General features: G+C 45.1%; 2 protein-coding genes across 3 annotated transcripts in view; both read left to right on the top strand.

Annotated features, from left to right (window-relative positions):
- The first annotated feature begins 18,615 nt into the window (after positions 1-18,615).
- Positions 18,616-19,981, top strand: LOC125137370 (translation initiation factor IF-2-like). The gene is made up of 2 exons (XM_047798089.1): positions 18,616-19,900; positions 19,932-19,981. The coding sequence occupies exons 1-2, from the start codon at positions 19,354-19,356 to the stop codon at positions 19,979-19,981; spliced, it is 597 nt and encodes a 198-aa protein (XP_047654045.1). The 5' UTR covers positions 18,616-19,353.
- TAPT1 (transmembrane anterior posterior transformation 1) overlaps positions 19,969-22,980 on the top strand; it is a 48,740-nt gene continuing 45,728 nt past the window's right edge. Inside the window, exon 1 of one of the 2 annotated variants that reach the window (XM_047798087.1) lies at positions 19,969-20,200. In XM_047798087.1, coding sequence (XP_047654043.1) covers positions 20,005-20,200 — 196 coding nt within the window. In that variant the 5' untranslated portion in view covers positions 19,969-20,004. The remainder of the gene's footprint in view (positions 20,201-22,980) is intronic. The other variant, XM_047798086.1, reaches the window with a different exon arrangement.

Genomic DNA, 22,980 nt, shown 5'->3' with positions numbered 1-22,980 from the left:
GCAACGCCCAGATCCTTCATCCTCTGCTCCACAAGGGAACTTGCTCAGAGCTCAATTCTGAGCTCCCTTAAGTAATTCCCCAATGAAAAGGTTTGGCACCATCCATTTCCCCGTTGGAACTGTCTTGTTTATGTGAGTTAACCTCTATAAACCAGGGTCGAAAACCTTAATAAAACAGTTAAATTAAGTAGAAAGCATAACACAGCACCATGGTTGCCACTAGACCGTGATACAGACATAGCTCTGGTCTTTAAATAGTCCCTGGATTATCCAAAAAGGAAATGTCTGCTGCTTCACTTTTGCAAAGACATCATGTCTTCTGAGGTTGTCATCCCTTCAACATCCTCCTGAGACCTCCTGGGCCCCATACTGCAGGCTCTGGGAGAACCCACAGGCACCTTCCCGCAGCATAGGCACATGCATACAGACGCCAGGTGCACACACGTAGCCCACCCTGTGTCTGTATTCCCAAGGCACCCTACGAGGTTGTCCTTATAGTCATCAGGGCCTCCCCTGAGCATCCTCTTCCCACTTCTTTGCTACCAGATGGTTGGCAGAGAGGACTCTGCGTGTACTCATCCAAAAGGAGCTGCTGTCATTGGGGCGATTCAGCCACTCCCTCCCCACCTCCCAGAAGATGGAGATAATGACTGTGTGACACCAGGGTTTGAAAAAACATACCTTTGCCTCAAGAGGGGACCTTCGGTGATTCAGTTCATGCTCCAGCGCTCCCTGCAGGGACAGGTCCAAGTCAGTCCCTTCCACGTCACTGTGGGGCTTTCCTCTCCTCCCCTGCCCTGGTCCTCCCCCTCCCCTTCTCCTGGAAGCACGTCCCTCAGGGCATTTCTGTCACAGCAATCCCTGCCTCAGGCTCTGCTTCAGTTCCCTGTTAGGAAACCTGACCCAACACAGTTGGGTTTGGCAGATTTCTTTAAGGAAAGGAGACCCCAACATAGAGCAGCAAGGATTCCCATCTGAGGTTTGCTAAAACAAGAAGTACCAGGAGTTCCCGTCCTGGCTCAGCAGTAACAAACCTGACTGGTATCCATGGCAACTCAGGTTCCATCCCTGGCCTTGCTCAGTGGGTTAAGGATCCAGCTTGGCCGTGAGCTGTGGTGTAGGTCACGGTCACAGCTCGAATTCCGCAGGGCTGTGGCTGTGGCTGGAGCTGCAGCACCAATTCCCTAGCCTGGGAACCTCCATATGCCGTGGGTGCAGCCCTAAAAAGACAAACCCAAAACAAAACAAACAATAAAAAGTTGCACCAGTGTGAACAGCTGCAGGGTGGGTGGCCACGTTTTCTACACAGGACACCAGGACAGAATCGTAACTCTTTCCATCGCTTGAGGCTTTTATTCTGTCCTCTCCTAATTGCCTCCAGGGAAGGAAAAGAGCACAGGAAGGAGCCGGCCGATCCCTAGTCGAGGAAACTTCCAGACTTCAGTACTTGTATTAAGAAGTTTCTGAAAGCTATGCAAGCAGAGAGAAGGCATGGCGACCAGATTATTTTAGCTGTTACAAATCTGCCCTTCCCCACGCTCATTCCTCTCATTTTCTCTCTCAGCCACATTTATGCACAAAAAAAAGCTTCCCTCCATTCCTTTAGGGACTGTGCCAAGTCTACAAAGAGGGATGAGTGCGCCCCTGAGGGAAGGTAGAAAGGGATCTGGGCGCAAGGAAATCCCGCGAGAGCCGATATGTGCAGGAAGGGCGTGGCTGCCCCTCCGAAGGGCCTGGAGACGTGAATGGGTACTTAGCCTCGTTGCTATGGTGGGCGGGCAGAGTTGGAGGGATATGCAAATTGCCACAGGACCAAAGAAAAGAAAGCAACCAACAAGACTTGGTAATGACGAGGTGAAGGTCAGCAGTTTTCTCCTTGAGCTTAGGCATCTGATCTGTGCCTGGAAGGAGGAGAAGCGGATCACCAAGGAGAAATGGTGAAAGAAGGGTATCCCAGCTGAGAGCAAGGCACAGACATGTGGACGCGGATGGTGGTGGTAGGACCTCGGAAGTGCGAATGCTGCAGGGCTGTGGCAGGAGATGAGACTGGGAAAATAGTTTGGAATCAGCTTGAGAGGGTCCAGAGGATGCTGGAAGTGGTTCCAGCGGGAAGTGCTTTGTTCATATGGATGATAAAAACCAATCTGCCCACCACATGAGGGAATAGATTAGCGAGAAAGAGACGGAGAGGTGAGAAGGCAGTGAAACCAGCTAGGAAGCTTTTGACATGACCGCTAGTGCTTACTGTGTACTTATGACATGCCAAGCACTGTTCCAGGCATTTTCCACGTTTTCTTTCTCTCACTAGGACTGAATGGGACGCATACTATAGTGCATCTCAAATGACAGGAAGAAACTGAGGCAGGGGCTGCATAAGTGGTCTAGGGAGTCAAAGCTAGTAAGCACAGAGCAGGGAATTAAACCCAGGAGTCTACAGCTGCAGCGATGCCAGATTCTTTAACCCTCTTCACTGCGGAGGATGGGATTGAACCTGAGACTCCACAGCAACCCCAGCCGCTGCAGTCAGGTTCTTAACCCACTGCATCACAGCAGGAACTCCAAGAAGAGTGAATAAAATCAACATGCGCAGGGTTAACAGGTGAGACAGAGACAAATACAAATAACTAGATTTCTGGTTTCAGTAAACCAAGGGAAGGGGATTTGAATTAAGAGGACAGAGAATAGCAGCTCCAGGGGTGAAATCCAACCTTTTGTGAGAGGCAGAGTTTGCAGGGATTGGGAGATAGCATGGTAAATCATTCAAAAACATGTGTCTTCACACCCTTTCCAGCATTTGTTATTTGTTCACTTGTTAGTGATGGAACATGATGGAGGATAATGTGAGAAAAAGAATATATATGTATATTCATATGTATATATGTATGGCTGAGTCACTTTGCTGAACAGTAGAAATTGACAGGACACAGTAAAACTACTATCATGGAAAAAATAAAAATCAAAATAAAATAATAATTTTTGAAAAAACGTGTCTTACTCCGCCCCTCCCCTCCCCCCCCCATCTTCCCCAGCTCACATTGTCACACTTGCTCTGTCCTTTCTGCTGTCAAAGTGTCTTCTCCAAAAAGTTCCTGGGACAGATGCCATTGACACACCAAGGCCAGTACGTCCTCTCTTACTGGGTGGCTCTGATCCTAAATGAGAGGCTTATTCCTGTCGAATGAGTCAGTAAAAAAGCCTCCTCCAATGCAGGGAAGGTTTCCTGGCACCACAGAGATCCTGAGCTGCTTAAGTGGATGACGGTCAGTCCCACCTGCTAGGACAAATCCAAACTTGCACACAGATCGGTGTGTCCCACTAATTCAGTGGATGTGAACAACCTGGGGATGGTTCTTAGGGTTGTCTCACAAAAGGCACTGGGAAAAGAGAGCACTTTGGATGGTCAGCTCATTCCCAAGAGCATACAGGCCTTCTTTCAAAACATTCTTGTCCAAGGAATCATCTTTTTTTTGCGTGGGGGGGGAGTGCACACTCGCAGCATATGGAAGTTCCCAGGCTGGGGGTCGAATTGGAGCTGCAGCTGCCAGCCTACACCACAGCCACAGCAACTCGGGATCCGAGCTCCTCTGTGACCTACACCACAGCTCATGGCAATGGCGGATCCCTGACCCACTGAGTGAGGCCAGGGATCGAACCCTGATCCTCATGGATTCTAGTCAGATTCATTTCCACTGCACCACAATGGGAACTCCCCAAAGGAACCATCTTTAAAAAAATAAAAAACCAAGCGTCTCTCTTTCTCTTTGTGGCTTCCTCCCTCCCTCTCTCTCCTGCCCTCCTGCCCCCACTCTTAGTTGTTTTTATTTCAAGAAAGTCATGGACAAATGCAAAAGACTGTTATTCCTTGTGTCATAATAGCAGAGGATTGGACACAATTCAAATGTCTGTCCATGGGGGACTTATCAACCATGATATGTTCCCACAACTCTATATATTCAGCCTTGAAGAAATATGAGGAACATCCTTATATAGCAGTTTGGATACTGAGATAAATTATGTGTAAAAGCCACATGCAAACTGGTACGTCATTAGCCACCTTTCCTATATCTGTTCTCATATTTGCAAAAAGAAATATCGGAAGAATATTTTCAGAAATAACATTAGTTATCTTTAGACACCAGAAGCAAACAGGGTAGCGGGCACAGAAAAAAAAGAAACAGGGCCCTGGGGGAGTTCCCACTGTGGCTCAGTGAGTTAAGAACCTGATTAGTATCCATGAGGATGAGGGTGCAATCCCTGGCCTCACTCAGTGGGTTAAGGATCCAGTGTTGCCATGAGCTGTGGTGCAGGTCACAGACACAGCCCAGTTCCTGAGTTGCTCTGGCTGTGGTGTAGGCTGGCAGCTGCAGCTCCAATTTAACCCCTAGCCTGGGAACTTCCATATGCCACAGGTGCAGCCATGAAAAAACAAACAAAACAACAACAACAAATAGGGCCCTGGGTATAACTATTCAATTTTGACTTTGGAATCACAGAAATATCCTTTCTAATTTTTTACTCATTTTTTTAAAAATTGTATTGGCGTATAGTTGACTTAACAATGTTGCATTAGTTTCAGGTGTATAGCAAAGTGAATCAGTTACACATACACATATATCCATTCTTTTTTCCTGTATGGGTTATTACAGAATATTGAGTAGATTTCCATGTGCTATACACCAGGTGCTTGTTGGTTACATTTTATATCTGGTAGTGTGTATACGTTAATCCCACCCTCCTGATTTATCCCTCCCCACCACGGTTTTCCCCTTTGGTAAGCCTAAATTTGATTTCAAAATCTGTGGAATCACAGAAATCTCACGTTCAAAAAATAAAATTAAGTGTAAAAAAAAAAAATCGGAGTGCCCATTGTGGCTCGGTGGAAATAGATCTGACTAGTATCCATGAGGACACAGGTTTGATCTCTGGCCTTGTTCAGTGGGTTAAGGATCTAGCATTGCCGTGAGCTGTGTTGTAGCCAGACGTGGCTGGGATCTGGCGTTGCGGAGGCTGTAGCTGTGGCCAGCGGCCGCAGCTCCCATTCGACCCCTAGGCTGGGAACCTCCACATACTGGGGGTGTGGCCCTAAAAAGGAAAAAAAAAAAAAAATCAAGGAAAATATCTCACGCAGAAATCAAAAAGAGATTTTTTTACAGAAGGAATCCACAGGGAGAAGTCAAACTGTGGCATACAAACAAATCCCCAAAGTAGGGGGACCAACCAGGGTCTGGCCCGTCCCCTCTAAACGGCTTTCCAACGATGGGTATAGGATCGGAGGAAGACTGGGGTGGGGGGGGGATGGATGGGAAGGGAGGACAGTATGGCTCAGGAGGAGAGTGGCCAAGAGGAAGTGACAGGAGAACAGGAAGGGAGGAGCAGCATGGCTAGGCATCACTTCCCCAAACCACAGCTCCCCCAGCTCCTTCAACCTTCGTCATTCGCCAAAACTTCTTTGTACGTTAGAAATATTTTTCTACATATGTAGGGGAGACCCTCTTCTCCCTTAGCCTGTTTTTCTTGTGTGGCAGGATACTAATTTAAGATATGAAAGTGTTTCTTTTTCTCCCTGGCTGGCCCCCCTGTTCGCTCTGCCCCCGTCCCCATCAGAGCAGGGAGGCACCTGCTCGCGGCCTCCAGGAGCAGATGTAGAGCAGAGACTACAAAGACCTGTCTGTCCAGCATTCACTGGCCATCCCCTGAACCAGGAGAGCATGAGAAGTAATCTGGGGCCCTGAGAAGAAGAGGATCCACCCAATATTCCCAAGAGAGGTGGCAGCTCATGCATGGAATGGCCACGCAGCTGCCTGAGTGCTGTGCGCCCATCAGGGAGACAGAGAGACCCACGTGTGTGAAAGGGCTGTGCAGTGACAGATGGGTGAAGATGGACAGTGGACAAAGCTGGGACCAGACCCAACCCATTCTCTGGCAGGGGAGACGATCCAGAACGGTGACAAATGTCAGGGAGAGAGCCTGCCCTGGAAGCCCCTTCCTTTTTCCAACATCCTACCAAGGTGTAAGTTTTTTTTGTTTGTTTTTGTTTTTGTTTTTTTGTCTTTTTTCTATTTCTTGGGCCGCTCCCGCGGCATATGGAGGTTCCCAGGCTAGGGGTCGAATAGGAGCTGTAGCCACCGGCCTACGCCAGAGCCACAGCAACGCGGGATCCGAGCTGCATCTGCGACCTACACCACAGCTCATGGCAACGCTGGATCCTTAACCCACTGAGCAAGGGCAGGGACCGAACCCGCAACCTCATGGTTCCTAGTTGGATTCATTAACCACTGCACCACGAAGGGAACTCCCAAGGTGTAAGCTTAAAGTTAGGATTCACTTGGTCTACAGGTCATCTTCATGTGATATTTATCTCCCACTTCAATGGGAGTATCTCTGATTCTTTCTCCACCGGAGTAGACACACTTATACTCCAAGGGGGAGAGTGGCCGGGGCAGGAAACAGAAGGAGGGCATCTCTGAGTTTCTCTGGGTTCCCCCAGACCTTTGCTGTCCCCCTGCTGCATCCTACCCTCCCCAAGTGCCAGCACCGGAGACAACGGCGTGTCGTCGGGGCATAAAAAACAGTCAAGCAAGCAAAAACTTGGAGAACCTGTCAGGAAGGGATCATGGCAGCTCGGGCCACCTTTATTAATTCATGTGCCTTGAACTAAATTCCACGGAGGTCAAACAAATATGCTTGACTCAAGAACAGCCAACAAAATTGTCCTGCACTTTGTCCTGAAGATAGCAAAGGAAAACAAAACAAAACAAAACAAAAAAACAGAAATGGGATCAGAACAGGAACAGGGTGGAAGGTGAGGCTACTCCATAAATATAAAAGAAGGCAAAGACAATGCAGTTCCCTCCATGTCCTGGAGATTCAGTACTGATGTCAGTTGCTACAGAAGGAGATGCGTCTTCTTTAAGGTAATCGCAATCCTGAAACACGTCCAACTTCATAAAACAAAGTTAACCTTTGGAGCTGTGTGAACTGGCAGGTGAAATGATTACATTAGGATAAGGAGAGTGCATTTCATATGTTCAACTGCCCTCCTAAGACTGTTACAGATTCAACCCCCCCCCCCAAAAAAAACCAATAATAATTAAGGTCATCTTCCCGTCCCTGTTTACCTAGACTAACTGGTTCTCTACCTCGTCCACATTTCAGACAATATTGCAACAACTGACCTGCTGGACCATGAGCTCCCAGAGGGCTGGGACAGTGTCTCTTCATGTTTTAATCTCCCGGCTCACCACAGTGCTTGGTGCAAATAAGTGCCCCATGGATAGGAAGGGGAGAGGTGGCTGGCTGGCGAGGTGGGAGGTTGGTACTTGGAAGGGTGATGTGTGCTAGCTGGTGCCCCATTTTCTGAGGCCACCTAAGTCCTGTGGGCTTGGAGGACAAATGGAAGGAGTGGGGAATGGGCAGGGTCTTAGCACCTGGGTCGAGGTGTGATGGATCTAAGTCCATGTGCTAAACCCCCACTCCCAGCTGGAGAACGAGGAGAGCAAGCAAAGCAGAACGTGGTCAACATGTGACCCCAGGACGTTCTCAAAAGCTGATCAGGGCAGATGATAATATCATGGGTTTAGGGACAACAGACAGAATTCCCTTGACAAAGGATTTTAAGTGTTAATCAAATAGAAATAGTTCAAGGCGTAGTATCTCCAGGCTCAGTGAGCAATCAGAATGTTGATTTCGACACCCAAGTAGAAGCCCAATCGGATAGCGCAATTTATTGATATTGGTTACCCCTCAGGGGGCACCTGGCTGCCCATGACTCAGTGACTATAAAGCTTTAGGCAGCAAGATTGATGTCAGATCCCACCTCCTGGAAAGGACTTGAGTCCTAAATGCCCTTGGGGATGCCATTCCCACGCTCCTGTAGGTTTATCCTCTCCTTCCAACCCTTCAGTGCTTAACCATGCCCAAGCCTCTCTCCTGCTAAAAAGAAATAAATAAACCAAGTCAACGAATAAGCAAACAAGCTTCCCTTCTTACAGCCAGTGTTGGCTGGACATGTTTTAGTGTGTGTGCTACCTGCCCTCTGCAGTATCCAAACATCATCGACCACCACCCTCCCGTGATAACGCCCTCCTGTGGCCTTCTTCCTGCTTCTTGCCTCTCCTTCATGGACTCCTTGTCCTCTGGCCATGTCTTTTTGGAATGTTGGTGCTGCCCTAGTTTTTTCCTGGGTGCTCTTCTCTCCTTCTGTGTACCCTCCTGAGAGATGTCACCCATTGCTTTGTCCTCAACATCCAGATGCAAATGACTCCCAAATCTGTATTTGACCCTGGTTTCTCTCCAAATCACCATACCTGTATACATGTCCTATTTTCTGGACACCTTCCCTTGGCTGTCAGTGGGCTGAAATATGTCTTTTTTTTTTTTTTTAAGCTATGCCTGCAGCATGCAAAACTTCCCAGGCCTGGGATCAAACCCACACAACAGCAGTGAGAATGTTGGATCCTTAACCTACTGAGCTGCCAGAGGACTCCTTTAAAAAAAAAATTTATATGTATATATATGCCAGTTTGATTCTGTCACTGGGAGGCAGTTTGATTTTAAGGACCAAAATGAAATTGACAAGGGCCAAAATGATACAGAGTAAATTTTGTTATAGTTGAAAAGCCGACTTGAGGGTCCCGTATCATTGCTAAATTTAAAAACTGCAAAAATTGTTTCAGAAAATATTGGGCTTGGTTAAAAGAGAAAAGTAAAAGACAGTGAACAATAGCAAAAAAAAACAAAAAACAAAAAACAGCAAATGGTGAAAAATTATATTGCTTACAGGTTAACGAAAAATCAAAAAGATCTGATTAAAGTTTACATGCATAAAGTTTGACAGGGTAGAAACTGTGGACCTAGAAGGAAACTTGCCATAGAAAAAAGCTATAATCCATAAAAATTTGACAAAGACGAAGAAAAAGAAGTTGAAAAAAATCAAGCCTTCCTTGTACAAGGAAGAAAGACTTTATCCTGATGGAAATCATGTTGGTGAAACAAAAACGAAAGTGGAAACAACCGGAAAGAAACAGTTTTACTACACTGTTTTGGAAAATGGACCAAGGAATTCAATTGCCTCAGTGGAGTTCATCCTGGAATAAATCTTTGCCACAGAATTCATCAATTTTGATATCATCCTAACAGAAATATTTACATTCCAGGACAAAAAAAACCACAAAACAAAACAACAAAACCAGCAGGGTCCAAATACACAGGAGTTAAGGGGATGGAGTCAAAATGTGCCACACTCCCCAATGGGTACTCACTTTTCTTTCCCCACCTAACACCCCAAACCACTTCTCTGCTTCCTCTCCCTGACTCCCCTCCTACCTTTTCCCCACCACGACATCGGATCACAGCCTGCCTTTTCCAGCTCCTGAATATCTCAGCGTGTTTTCATCACTCCATTCCCACAGTGATTCCTGCTCTGAAGGCCACCGTCACCTCTGGGCAACAGTCTCATAACTGGTCACGCTGGTCCCCTTGACTGTCTCAAACCACCTCACACACAGCCAAGGAAGGTCTTCCTGAAACGCTAATCTGATGATTCGTTCTTTAAAGTTTCCTCCTGCCCCATGCCTGGCTGGCAGGGACCCTCGTGGCGACTGCTTCTCCAGCCTCAACCTCACGGCCTCTGCCCCGTGATGGTTCAGTGTCTTGGACTTGCCATCTTCTCTCTGGCTCAAGAGCACCCCACATGCTTCCCCTTCCACCCCAAGTCCTGCTGCCTTCATCCAACCCCAAGAATCCCTGTGCTAGTGAATTCCTAGTCATCCTTCAAGAATTATATTGCAATTGGAGTTCCTGCTGCGGCGCAATGGGGATTGGCAGCATCTCTGGGATTGGCGGTGTCTCTGGGACACAGGTTCGATCTCCAGCCCACTGAAGTGTAGGTCACAACTGCAGCTTGGATTTGATCCCTGGCCAGGGTGGCCAAGAAAAAAAAAATTATATTGCAATTGTCTGTTTTCTTATCTGTCTCTTTCAATAAATTATAACATTCTCAGGACAGGATCATGCCTTATTCACCATTATATTCTCAGTACCTAGTGACTAATGTGTAATCGGACCTGTGTATTTGTTAAATAGGTGGACGGATCATATTTAATCTTCACAGCAACCCTGCACAGCAGGCATTACTGCCCTTACTTAAAGAAGCACAAAGAAATTAGGTAACTTGCCCAAATTCCCACAGAAAGTAAGTAGCAATTAAGATTAAATGTAAAACAGTTTAACTATAAAGTGCATGTTCTTTTTACTTCACCATGCAGTGTCTTTTAGACACAACCAAAATGCAAACATGGAGATACAATTCCTACAGCTATGGCATTGAGAGGCAACAATGCATTAAAAAATAACAACATAGTGCAGTCATGCAGCTGTAGGTGCATAGTCAATTGGTATATGCAGAAAAGAGACTGGCCATGGGGGAAAAGGAGGTTAGGAGAGATATGAGGGGGGATATTCCAACTAGGGTTTAAAGGATGAGTAAGAGTTTGACCAGCAAAGTTGGGAAATGAACCCTGGGCAGATGTAGAAAATGAGTTTAGTTTTCTCATCTATCAGTTGCTGCATCAGAATAACCTTAAGAAATTAATATTCTCTCTGAGTGTAGTTCAGATGACAAAGCAACTCATGCCAATATTTTGACAGTTCAAAACACTGAAGTGATTAAATGTATAACAGTGTAAGTGCCAGTGAAGATGATTTCTCAGAAGCCTTGAGCATTATGCTGGAAGCGCCTTCCCTGGTTGCTGCCAGAGTCCCCAGGCAGGCCATTATGAACATATTTCTCTGTGTCGTCTACCTCATCAACCTATTCTGCTGTGTTCCAAGTGCTAATTAAGATTGTATGCTGACTGCCAAAGCAAAAGTGCTTATATTAAAACAATAAGTGTCTAAATTAAATGGCTCAAAACAGTCTGATTCCAAGTTGACATACAGTTCCCATCCTGCCCCATAATTGGGGGGGGGGGGGGCTGAGACTGAGACATAAATTTTAATAGTGTATTCTCTCCAATAGCTATAATTATTCAAAATAATCTAGAACCTTAAAGTTTTCAGAAAAGCAGCTTCCAAGCCATCATCCCATTTTGCCCTTTCGATAGATGAAATGATTTGATGTGGGATTTTGAGGTGAAATGCGATATTCTAGATGTGAAGAAGGTATTGTTTACCATTAAAAATGTATCTGTGATTTCCTGTTAAAAACCTACTCCTTCGCCTTATAGCCAAAAAAAATTTTTATGAGGTTTGTTCTACAAACGTTAGACTGAGATCAATTTTCAGAAAAAAAAAAATTTGATGTTGGTAAACCTTGGATGTTGAGAATAAGGCCTAGTAAGGGGTAAATGCCCAATAAACAAAGACTGACTTTCTGATTGTTCTGCTTAATAGCTGGGTAGGAGTGCAAGCGAATCTCAGTATATAGGAGGCTCAAAAACACGAGGAATTATTCGTCCACTTGTCAAGAAGGCCCAAGGTAGTGTTAGCAACATGTTAACCCCCTAATCCCTCATCCCCCTTCCAGACATCTCGTCCCTATTCCTGTCTGGTCAATGCTCTGCCTCTTCCACCGTTTGTTCCCTGTGTTTAGCCCTGGAAAGCTTAACTCGGTCCTGAAGCTCTACTCAAACACGATGCATCTCCCTAACTCTCTGACTCAGCACATGCTCCTCCATCTGCCTGAGGGTCCTGTTAGTTACCTCCTTCTGGCGAACACATCTTCCAGGACCTGTTCAAATGCCACTTCCTTCTGAGCTGTCTGGCTCCCCACATGGAATTACTCGTCTCCCCTTGGAACCATGGCACGTCATCCCTTCCTCTACTGCGACATTGATCACATGGCATCCTAATTACTTGCGGACAGGAAACACGTCTCATTTATTTTTATTATTCTAGGGTTTTGTATAGTTACCTGACACATAAAAAACATTCAATGAATGTGTGCTGAATAAAAAACACTTAAGTCTGTTGATTGAGGGTAAGCAATTTAGGATAAACCTTATAATTTGGAATAGGGAACTTGAGTTCATCAGAAGAAAAATAATATTACAAGTCAACGTTTAACTTCATCCTCAAGTACCCTCATAAGGTACCTAAAATCTCGTAATTCTAGAACCCGCAGACAACCTTTCCCATCCTCTGCTGTGCGGATCAGGGAACTAAGGGCCAGAGCTTATCATGATGAGTAAGTGGCAGCACAGAATCCTGACCCAGACCTCCTGGCTCCAAATTGATTGCTTTCTCATTTAATCTGCTGTCTCTCTATCTGAAGACCTTTTCCAGCCTACTGCCATCTCCTGATATTACATTGTAGCATTTAGTCCCAAACAAATATGTTACACACTTTGGCACAGAAGCAAAAAAAAAAAAAAAAAAAAATTCCGACTGTTGAGAAAACCATCCGTTAGCTAGAAATAAATGTTTGCATGGGTGAATCCACCTGTGTGTTTATCCAAGTCCCTTAAGAGTTAACGGACACAGCCTTTCTGAAAATTTAGTTAAAAAAATTACACTTAGAAGAAAAAAACCCTTGCCAATACATTATTTTAAAAAATACATCCTTACAGGAGTTCCCACTGTGGCACAGCGGAAATGAATCCAACTAGGAACCATGAGGTTGTGGGTTTGATCCCTGGCCTCGCTCAGTGGGTTAAGGATCTGGCGCTGGTGTTGCCGTTGCCAAGTGAGGATCCTGCGTTGCTGTGGCTGTGGTGCAGGCTGGCAGCTGTAGCTCTGATTTGACCACTGGCCTGGGAACCTCCATATGCAGTGGGTGCAGCCCTTAAAAAAAAAAATAGAAAAAAGAAAAAAGAAAGAAAAAAAAATACATCCTTAGAATCCTTACAAATACAGAGATTATTTGCTTTCAAAGGAGAAGCCAATTATATTACTTCCCATAAAACAGAACACTGTCTATAAAATACTAGCGAAGAGACCATATCATACCAATTAGGTTTTCTCTATGGGACGTTATTAAAATGTTAGAGGAAAATAAATGGCAGAAGATTTAGAGTGAACATTAAGTTGCCCAAACTCAGTGGAATCAACATATTTTTGAAACTAATTACTTAATACAAGATTGATTTTATTGTCTGCATTAAGATAAACTAGAAACTGTGAAAGAGTAGAACAAGCTTGTAAAAATAAAATCAAATTGTACGAGACCTGATATTGTCCAGAAAGAGGATATCGAGCTAACCATGTCAGATCATAAGTTCCAGTATAATAAAAATTAAAATTGAAGAATTTAAAATGGTTTGCAGCACTGGAAATGAATTTTTATTTATACACTTGGTGTTATTACAGAGCTAAGTAGATGGATAAAAGGTCAGAGTCAAAGTAAAGTGATGATAAATAACAATCAGCACCAGATTTAGCCTCAGTTTCCTTAGCAATCAAATATTTATGTGCGAGTTATCCATTCCATATTTGTAAACCCAGCGTATATCTGCCATCGGTGGGCATATGCTCAAGGGAATGTGAATTAATGTTAGTATCAGCTTAGGCTAAGCATAATTAGGAGGATAAAACTGTCCCAAGAAAAATAATGTTTGCTAAAGCCACAATACATGTTTTCTTTTTATTGCTATTTTGAAAAATTAGCCACAGTACTTTTCTCCTCCATGAAACTGTACACTTAAGTTACAGTATTCGTTAAGCATCCATATGGAAGATAAGAAGGAAAAGTTGTTTACTATTTGAAATTGATACTAAATTAGAAAATTTCAGAAACAACAAAAGAATTTTACGTATCAACATCAACTGACAATACTGAAAAGACAAGGAGACTACAACAAATGCTTATAAAAGAGCAATGTGAAAATCCAAGGCCTTGAACTCAAATTTCTAAAATCTGGACAGCAGAAATTAAAAAAAAGAGGGGGGTTTATTTTAGGAATCTGAAAATCTATCAGGCATTTGCAATACACTTGGGTATCAAAGACAAAAGAGAGATAAATACTTAGGTCTATACAAGAAGAGAGAAAATTTAAACACATTTTTTTAAGACCCGGGGAGTACATTCACTTTTAACTACTGCTGAAACAATAAGGAGAAATAGAAAAAATATTAGAATGGAAACACTGAGTCATGAGCAGAATGGAAGCTAATTACAAGGGTAGGAGTGCATGATCACAGCCGAGAAAGACTCAAAGGGCATAGAAGTAAAGAGGAATATTACTTCATTATTTTAAGGCCAGAAAGTGCAGCTAGAAACAGCAGAAGTAAAAAGTTATCCTAAATCGCATGTAAAAGCTTCTGACCACAAACTACTACCTGATAAGTAGCTAGAAGGAGCAATAAAGAACATGCCACCAAGGAATAATGAAAACAGGAGAATAAAAAATACTGAAAGGCAAAATCCGAAAGGGCTAGCGACATGAATCAAATGATAAAATCTTTTCTACCACATGCATCCTAAAACCATAGCCCTTGCCAGCGGGAATTACAATGAAGGATTTTGACAGCTATCAGCAAATTCACTGGAAAATCTGAGTTCAGTATACAAATGGATTCTTGCTAATTAACTGACTGAATGATTAAGACCATTCTAAACAGGGCACTTTTTTTTTTTTTTTTTTTAATGAGGATGATGAGAAATAAACAATGGTCTTTCTCCTCAAAGACAGAAGTCTGGACTGGAAAGCTTGCTAAGCCATCACCATGGTCTTGGTATTTTGGAATTTTCAAGAAATTGAAAATTAATATAGGAGTTTCCGTCATGGCACAGTGGAAAAAAATCCGACTAGGAACCATGAGGTTTCAGGTTTGATCTCTGGCCTCCCTCAGTGGGTTAAGGATCCTGCATTGCCGTGAGCTGTGGTGTAGGTCACAGACGAGGCTCAGATCTGGCGTTGCTGTGGCTCTGGCAAAGGCCGGCAGCAACAGCTCAGATTTGACCCCTAGCCTGGGAACCTCCATATGCTGCAGGTTCAGCCCTAAAAAGACAAAAAAGACAAAAATAAAAATAAAATTAAATTAAATTAACACGAGACAAATCTTTTATCTGATCATGAATAAAAAGCCAATTAGCCAATACAGCATGGATTTATGTTCATACACTTTTATTACATAAACAGAACCTACTTTTTGGTCTTCGGAACAGAATATCTTTTATATAATAGCTCTTATAACAAAATACAATTTTAAATAGGTCTTGTTCAAAATGGTTTCAGTCCTACATTTTTGTGCCAGAGAAGTGCTTTTAGAAATAAGATTTTGCTCATGATCATTTTAGTTAAGTTGTAACAGGTACATTAGAATCAAAGGCACATTATTCAATTTGTGCTACATCTTTCAGAAACAAACTGAGTTGATGTCCTTTAAAAACCCATGGAATAAAGCCCAGACAGGATAAAACATAATAAGTATCAGTCCAAAAATCATTGTTGAAGATAGAAAAAATCATTACTGAAACGCAGAGGGTCAATAAACTCACATAAATTTACTGCAAAGACTTGCTCTGGGCTCCACAGTATATTTTATTTCTTTAGAACATCAGTTGCAAAGCTGTTAGGATTAAAAAAAAAATCAATTCATAGTTTTCCCTTTGAAGACAATGGTGAATGAATTAAATGCAGCACCACATTTTGTGAAGTGGACACACGGTGTTTATGGGTTAGAAAACGGAAGTCATGTATTGCTGAAATAAATTTTCAACTGAGGAATACAGAATTCATTTAAACTGTACTCTATTCAGTGGTTGAATCTATACCACCACAATTAACAGTACCACAGTAATCATGTCAAATACTGTTTTTGTGCTGTGAAATGCCACCTTCCAGGGGTGTCTTAGACTTAGGCATGCATGGGTCTGATATGGGAAATTGGTAAAAAATACTCAGAAACACAGAGTCCTGGGGTGAGGAATGGAAAGTGCAGCAGGAACCATCAGTTCTCCTCATGCAAAGGGATGAAGATCTCATGCATCAGACTTTAATTTTATGTAGGGTGGCTAAACAACAAGACCCTACCGTATAGCACAGGGGAATATATTCAATCTCCTGTGATGGACCATCATGGAAAATAATATGAAAAAGAATATCAATTGCATAACTGAATGACATTGCCGTAGCGCAGAAATTAACACAGCATTGTACGCCGACTACTTCAGTAAAGTTTTTTAAGAAGAAAAGGATAAAAGAACTAATGCATCAGTCATAAAGGAGGTACATCAAAGATGACACATCTTTGATGAGTTATCAATAAAGTTACTATGTTTGAATTCCCTGAATTCAAATTTTAGAGCCAATTATCAAGCCGTTCTGTAATTAAGGATTTCACAGTTTTCTACAAATCTTCATAGTATAGGCAAATATCTAGATTTTTTTTTTAACCAAGGGTCCAAGAATCCGAAAAAGGTTTGTAAGGATTTTATCACAAGACTCTGGAAGAAGCCATCAGGGTATTCTAGTGGGGAAAATGAAGGATAGAGAGGTCACAGGTGTGACCTTAGGTCAGAAGATGCTATCACTGGAGAGTTAGGGGGTCCAGCCCTTCTCTCGATCAGGGTCCTTTCGAAAAGTACCTGATGTCTTTGTTACTCAGGAAAAGTATATAATTTAAACATAGTTAATTTATGTATATATATAAATATATACATATAAATATATATTTTCAAACATTTTAGGGAGCAATATACTAGAAATGCTATCAAGAGATCAACTGCTTTGTAGTTGAAAACCTGTCTAAACAAAAGGAAGCATTCAAAGTTAGCACTAAAGAAGAAGGAGGAAATCATTTTTTTCAGCTCCTATTGTAGCATGGGTCCCACACTGACCAGTGAAAGACACTGAGAACCAGAGTTTATAGGCTTCAGAAGATAATTTTTGGAGCTTGAATCCATGATTCATACACAATGGGTTCGAGGTGATTCGTTCAGTCACAAAATCACAATTATTAAATCTTGAATTACTAAAATATGTAATGATGTGATTTAGTTTTTAATTATATACACTACTCATCCAATTTTGAGTCTTTTTAAAAATGCCAGTTTGTGTTTTGCTATTTTCAAAATACAATAGCTACAAAATAGATGCTACCACAACGTAAAGAATATTCAATTTCTTTAACTAAGAATATATGTAGCAATTTTACAAACTCTTAATTGAATTTATATAGTTATTACATATATAACAAAATAATTTGTATACATATACCACGTAAGAAAAGTTTAACTCACTGAATTTTTTTCTTCTGTATTGTTTACATGAGACTCTTCTTAGTTTCTCATTCTTGCTCATCGCTTTCCTCTACTGAAACTATTTCCACCAATGAATTATTTCTTTCACTAGCAGCTAGTACAGTGACACTTAACACAGTTTGCTGAATTAATGTTTCAAGTTCAATCCCTTAGCTGACGGTCAACAAAATCCTGTTTTTATCTTAAAACTTAACTCAGAATCTTATCTGATATCTCTTTAATCATGAGGATTGTCATGTTTTTGAACTACTCATATTTTTTTCTAAAGTTGGCATTATAAATCTGTTTATATTTTCATTTTACAACTGACATAAAGAACATTATGATATTTTAAGCTCTATTTATTTTCCTCAGAGAACTGTTGGTTCTATTTCCAAAGATTATTTGTAACTTAACATTTTGATGATTTAGAATACATTTGTGATAGAACCCTTTCCTGTATTCTGGATTAATTTGCAGTAATTACTCTAATTGAATTAAAGAAAAGAGCTTTCCATATATAATAAAAGACTCGATTATCTAACATTGATAATTGATTATCTAATTATCAATACCTAGACAAGGAAAGAATAGGGTTAATTGAAAAAAATTATTTATATTAATGTTTGTTTCAAAAATGCTTTTTTTTAGTACATTTGACTTCATCATGGGTCGGTTTGAAACTGCGGTTTCACGGAGTGTCAGATAAAATAACGTAGCTCCAATGAGAAGACCTAACAGGTGAAAAGCCACAAGACTTTCAGCTTTCCCATTTCTGCTTTGCTCCTCTGCTGTAACACCCTCAAATGCTGGCCTGGACACAGTGCTCCAGCCCTCTCTTTGCTATTTTAAAGAACAGGTACTGACTTTGGAACACTGTGCTCTTCTCAGGCCCATAAAGAAAATGAGAGAAATCCATTCCTACAACTGGCTGCCTTAGCAAACAATTTTAAATGCCTTCCCTTCCAGCTCCTGTTGAGTTAAAAGCAGGGGCCATAAGCCAATAAATGTGGTGAGACAGAAAGTAATTGGGAACTGACATAAACAAGCAATAAAATCCTACTTCCTCCGGGACAATCAGTAAATAATGGGAGGGTTTTATGCTACAAAAGATCAGAGAATAATAGAATTGAGCTGCAAGGGATCTTAAAGGCCATAACATTTTCAGTGCCTTTTGATTCTCAAGATGATTGTGACGATTTGACCAGAGCATTTGTATTTGAGTGGTTAAGACTCAGTTTTGTCCAAATATAACCAAAAAGGAAAATTTCATAGTCACAGGAATATTTAGAAAAGTAATCCTCAGAACTGTTCCACCCTACGAAGAGGGACAAGGATGTTCCAAAAGCGTTAGTTTCTCCTTTCAAACGTCAGTTCCCAGTCTGGGGGCCTTTTTGGTCCACCTTGGGCCCTGGTCTCTGCCTCTTAGGCTGCTCTCAGCCTGTTAGGTGGCTGCCTTCCGCCTGGTGCCGCAAACAGCCCGCTCTGTTTTGAGTTTGCTGGGAGTGTGCAACCAGTTAGGTACCTGCTAGTGACAACAGAACGCTCAAGGTTTCTGATGAAACAACACCGGGGCAGTTTTGCTCTGCCCAACCCATTTATATCTGGCTCTCAAGTTGAGGTCTAAGGAAATTCCCAGGCACCATAAAGTTAAGGGAAGAATTCCAGCTTTCCTTCTGCTCATCAAAGGGTACCAGAGGCACAGGTGAAGTTGGTAGACGAGAAGTCGACCTGTCAAAGTCTCCCTAAATGGAGCGCCCGGCTCCTTTCCCCAACCCCCTGGCATCTTCACTCCCACGAGCCCTGCGGCCGCCGTGGTCTCCACACTGCGCTCGGTGCGGAGTCACACGCCAGAGCTGCAAAAGACGGTCGTAAGTAAAGCAGTCGCCCAGGTGATGGAGCAAGGGCACCGCGGCGGCCACCGCGGCGGCGGCCAAGAGCCATCTCCTAACCTTAATGCCCTTAATGCCGAAAGACAGTTTAGTATGTTCCCGGGCGCGGACATCGTATAAAGCACCAAAGCACCTCGCTCCTCGGGCTGAGCCCTGGGCCCGTCGCGTCCCCTTCGCGCCCCCACCTGTTGGGCAGCATCCCCGGGCTCCTTCGGGCCCAAGTGCTTTGGAAACTGTCAACGGAAATCCAGAGGCCAGGGAATGTGACGGGCGATCGTAACTATGCAGAAGAGATGGAGCCCAAATAGCGGACCTATGGGGCCGGGCCTCGCGGGGGTCGGGGATCTGGAGCCCGGCCCTCAGCGCCGCGGCCGCGCAAGCGATGCCAAGACCGGGCGGGCGGCGCCGGCGCACTCCGGGCACCGAGCCTGCAAAAGGAGCCCGGTGCGAGCGACCGGCCACCTCGCAGACGGCGGGCAGCGGGCGCAGAGGCCACCGCCCCGAGGCTCCTCGGCCGACCCTCCGCCCGTCGCCGCCGCCACGCTCGGCCCGCTCCCGCCGGGCCCCCGACCCGAGCCCCGGAGGCGCTCGCTCTCCCCGGCCGCGCGGCCCGGCGGCATGGAGTCCGGCGCGGGGTCCCGGGCGGCGGACCCCGGCGCGGCGCGAGAAGCCATCGCGCGTCACGGCGAAGGCAGGAAGAAAATGGCGGCGGCCGTGGCAGCGGCGGCGGCAGCGGCGGCCTCGCACGCGCCGCTGACGCCAATGGCGCGCGCCGGCCGGCGGGCCGCGGATGGCGGCGGCAGCAGCAGCGGCAGCGGCGGCGGCCCGGGCTCCGGCGAGGGGCGGGGCGAGGCGGGAAGGGGGCCGGCCGGAGGCGGAGGCCGGGCTGGAGGCTGGCGGGAGGCGGTAGGGACGGTTTGTTGTGCTCGGAACATGGCGGGCGTCGGCGACGCGGCCGCCCCGGGAGAAGGCGGCGGTGGCGGCGTGGACGGCTCGGAGAGGGACGGCCGGGGCGAGGCGGAGCAGCCGGGCGGCGGCGGTCACGGGCCCCCGCCGGCGCCTCAGCACACCGAGACGCTGGGCTTCTACGAGAGCGACCGGCGGCGGGAGCGGCGCCGCAGCCGCGCAGGTGAGGCGAGCGGGCGGCGCTAGGCCGCGGCGAGGGCGCGGAGGGCGGCGGGGGGCGCCGGGGGAACTCCCGGCCGCGAGCTCCGCGGCCGCCGCCGCTGCCTCCGGGGCCGCCGGGCTGTGGGCGCGCGGACCCGCCGCGGATGCCGCGGATGCCGCGGCTCCGCGGCCGCTGACAGCTCCCAGGGCGGGTCCGCGCGCCGCGCCGGGGCCCCCACCGCACAGGCTGGGCCAGGTGCGTCCGAGAGCTGGGGCTGCGGCCCGGGAGTTGCTTCCTGGGTCACTTGACTGCTTTTAAAAAGTCTTTTATTAAAAAACACAACAAAACGCCTAGGGTGTTCTCCCGTGCTCGACAACGTCGGCGAGCATCTCGCACGTCTCCGGGAGCTCACAACGGAGAAGCTCACGGCTGATGTCTTGATTATCGACATGCCAAGGTGACTTTTGTTCTGTGTTTTAAGCAAACTTGAGCACGACAGACCTGTTAACGTGCCCTCCACACAGGTGTTCCTCGCAGCTGACAGTGTGATGATAATGGCCGTGAAGTACAGTACTTTTGCCCAGAACATAAATATTTCGTATTCCTGCAGATGTTACCTGTGAACTTTTCCTAAACTGAAACTTAAGCCACTTTAAAAATTAAGGGGGGGGGAAGGCTGCGTAAGATGCACTTGTGAATCATACTTCTAATGATCGGTTTTAGGCGTGTTGTTATATTATTTCTTTCAGCTTATAGGAGTTTATTTTTGCTTTTAGAAGAAATGTTAAAGTTGCATTTTTAGTCATGTTGCAGTTGTATATTAGGCTTATAAAAAGGAAAGACTTTAAGATGTCTGTTTCATTGACTGTAGAGTCATCACAGCATTTTAATTCTGGGATAGCTTTGAATTTTGAACAGCAACGGACCTGAAACGCCAGTAAATTTCTTCCCATTAAAAAAATTGCATCTGGTGCACCGTAGGAGCTGTATTAGCCGTGGTTTCCTGCGGTTCATGCAAATAAATGTTGAAGTCCTAAGGTTTCCTGCACTGACGGTTGTACTTTGGTATTGAAAATGTGGGTGTGCTTAAGTGCCTTGAGGCTGATCAGGTGAGGTCCTGATTATCAGAACCAAAGTAGGTTAGATTTTGAAGAGGACTTTAACTTTGAAAAATTAAGTACAGACTGTGCCTTGTTTTGTCTTTTTCAATGAACCACTTAAAAATTCTCAACTTTGTTTGATTAAGTTGTCTGTTAAACACTTGCTTGGGAGAGTGTTTACTTTCTGAATTGGCAGGATCCAAGTTAGACCAAGTATTAAATCTCTCAGCTGTCTACTTAGACTTGAAAATTAAAAGCACTCTGATGCAAAGAGAAACACAAGTGGCCAGGTTTCACTATGATTTCTTTGGAATATTTCTGAGTTTCAGGAAAGCTAACATCTTTAAAAGGCCTTTTGTTGTTGTCATTTGCATGTGCAGAGAATGAAGTCGTTAGGAGCCTTTTGCTGAGCACAGATGTCGGGCCCCAGGAGTAACCCTTAGCACCCCTCCCGTGGCCTTTCCGGCTCCGGGTCTGGATGCCTGGTTCGGTGGACTCCGTAGACCTCACGCTGCGTGCCTTCTTCATCAGCGTGGGTTACTGAGTGTGCTTTATTTAACATGTTTGAAGCTGGACTTTTTAAACCCAGAGGTGCGGAAAGTCATTATCGGGCCATGCGTCCATCTTTAGTTGTTGGGCTAGTCCTTATTTCCCCAATTGCGTCAGTCATGTGTGGGGAGAGAGCACAGCAGCAGCTCTTGGGGAGCCGTACTCAGGTGAGGATCCCAGGCATATGTCAGCTGGAGTCACCAGCCAGTGTCGGGTCTGGGCCTCCATGTGAGCCCCTTGTCTGTTCCTGGGGCCGGGGTGGGGGGCCTGTCTCTTCTCTGCTCGCTACCCACACCTCTTGCCACTGCGGGTACCAGCCCTCTCCTCTGATGCCGCACTGGTCGGGGCGTCCTCACTGGAGATGAGAACTCTTTCAACCATTCTTCAACACCCTGGGCTGCTGAGCGGCTTCTGCCTCCCCCCGACTCTCCAGCATCGCTCCCTTCCACTGCCCTGTGACCTTTCCTTCCTCTTCCTGTCCAGAATTTAGGAAACTTCACTGGCGGCTGGCCTGGGCCAGAGGGCCTTGGCGTGGCACCACCTAGCGTCATGTGAGAAGCACTGCTTCCTGAATCCGTGCTGCGCTTAAGGTGTGACTTGTCCACTTTTTATATTCTGGTGCTGCTCCTGACACCCTAGTCTTCCCTCAGTCCCTCGCCAACTTAGGGCAACCTTTATCTTTCCTTCTGAAAGTCATAATCTTAACGTCTTGGCGGCCTTAAGCATCAGTTACTTCCAAAGTGCCCCTCATCAGTTCTCCCAACGAACTTTGGGCTCTTATAATGTAGGTGTTTGTTGATTTGTCCGAGCCGCCCAGGACCCCATACCCGAATACACAGATTAGGTGATTATCCAAACTCTATTAGTCCAAGTAAAATAATTCAAAACATAGTGTTTGAGGTGCCTGCGTTTGCTTTATACCTGTCCTTGTTGGCTTATAGAATATATATGAATGTTAGATTGTATATATACAGCTGCATATGCCTTATCCATGTATCTCCATCAAGGGTGAGCTTTCTTTTTGTTTCTCTTTTCAAACTCTTCTCATTGCTTGCTTTTCTGAACGCCCTCTTGGCCCGGCGGCAGGCTGACTTTGCTCAGGTGCTAGTACCTAAACCTTAGCGTAGTTAGAAGCAGACGTCCCCTCATCAT

The sequence above is a fragment of the Phacochoerus africanus genome, chromosome 10 (genome assembly GCF_016906955.1).
Source record: "Phacochoerus africanus isolate WHEZ1 chromosome 10, ROS_Pafr_v1, whole genome shotgun sequence".
Lineage (NCBI taxonomy): Eukaryota > Metazoa > Chordata > Mammalia > Artiodactyla > Suidae > Phacochoerus > Phacochoerus africanus.
Note: the sequence above shows the minus strand (reverse complement) of the source record. Positions and strands in the feature narration are given on the sequence as shown.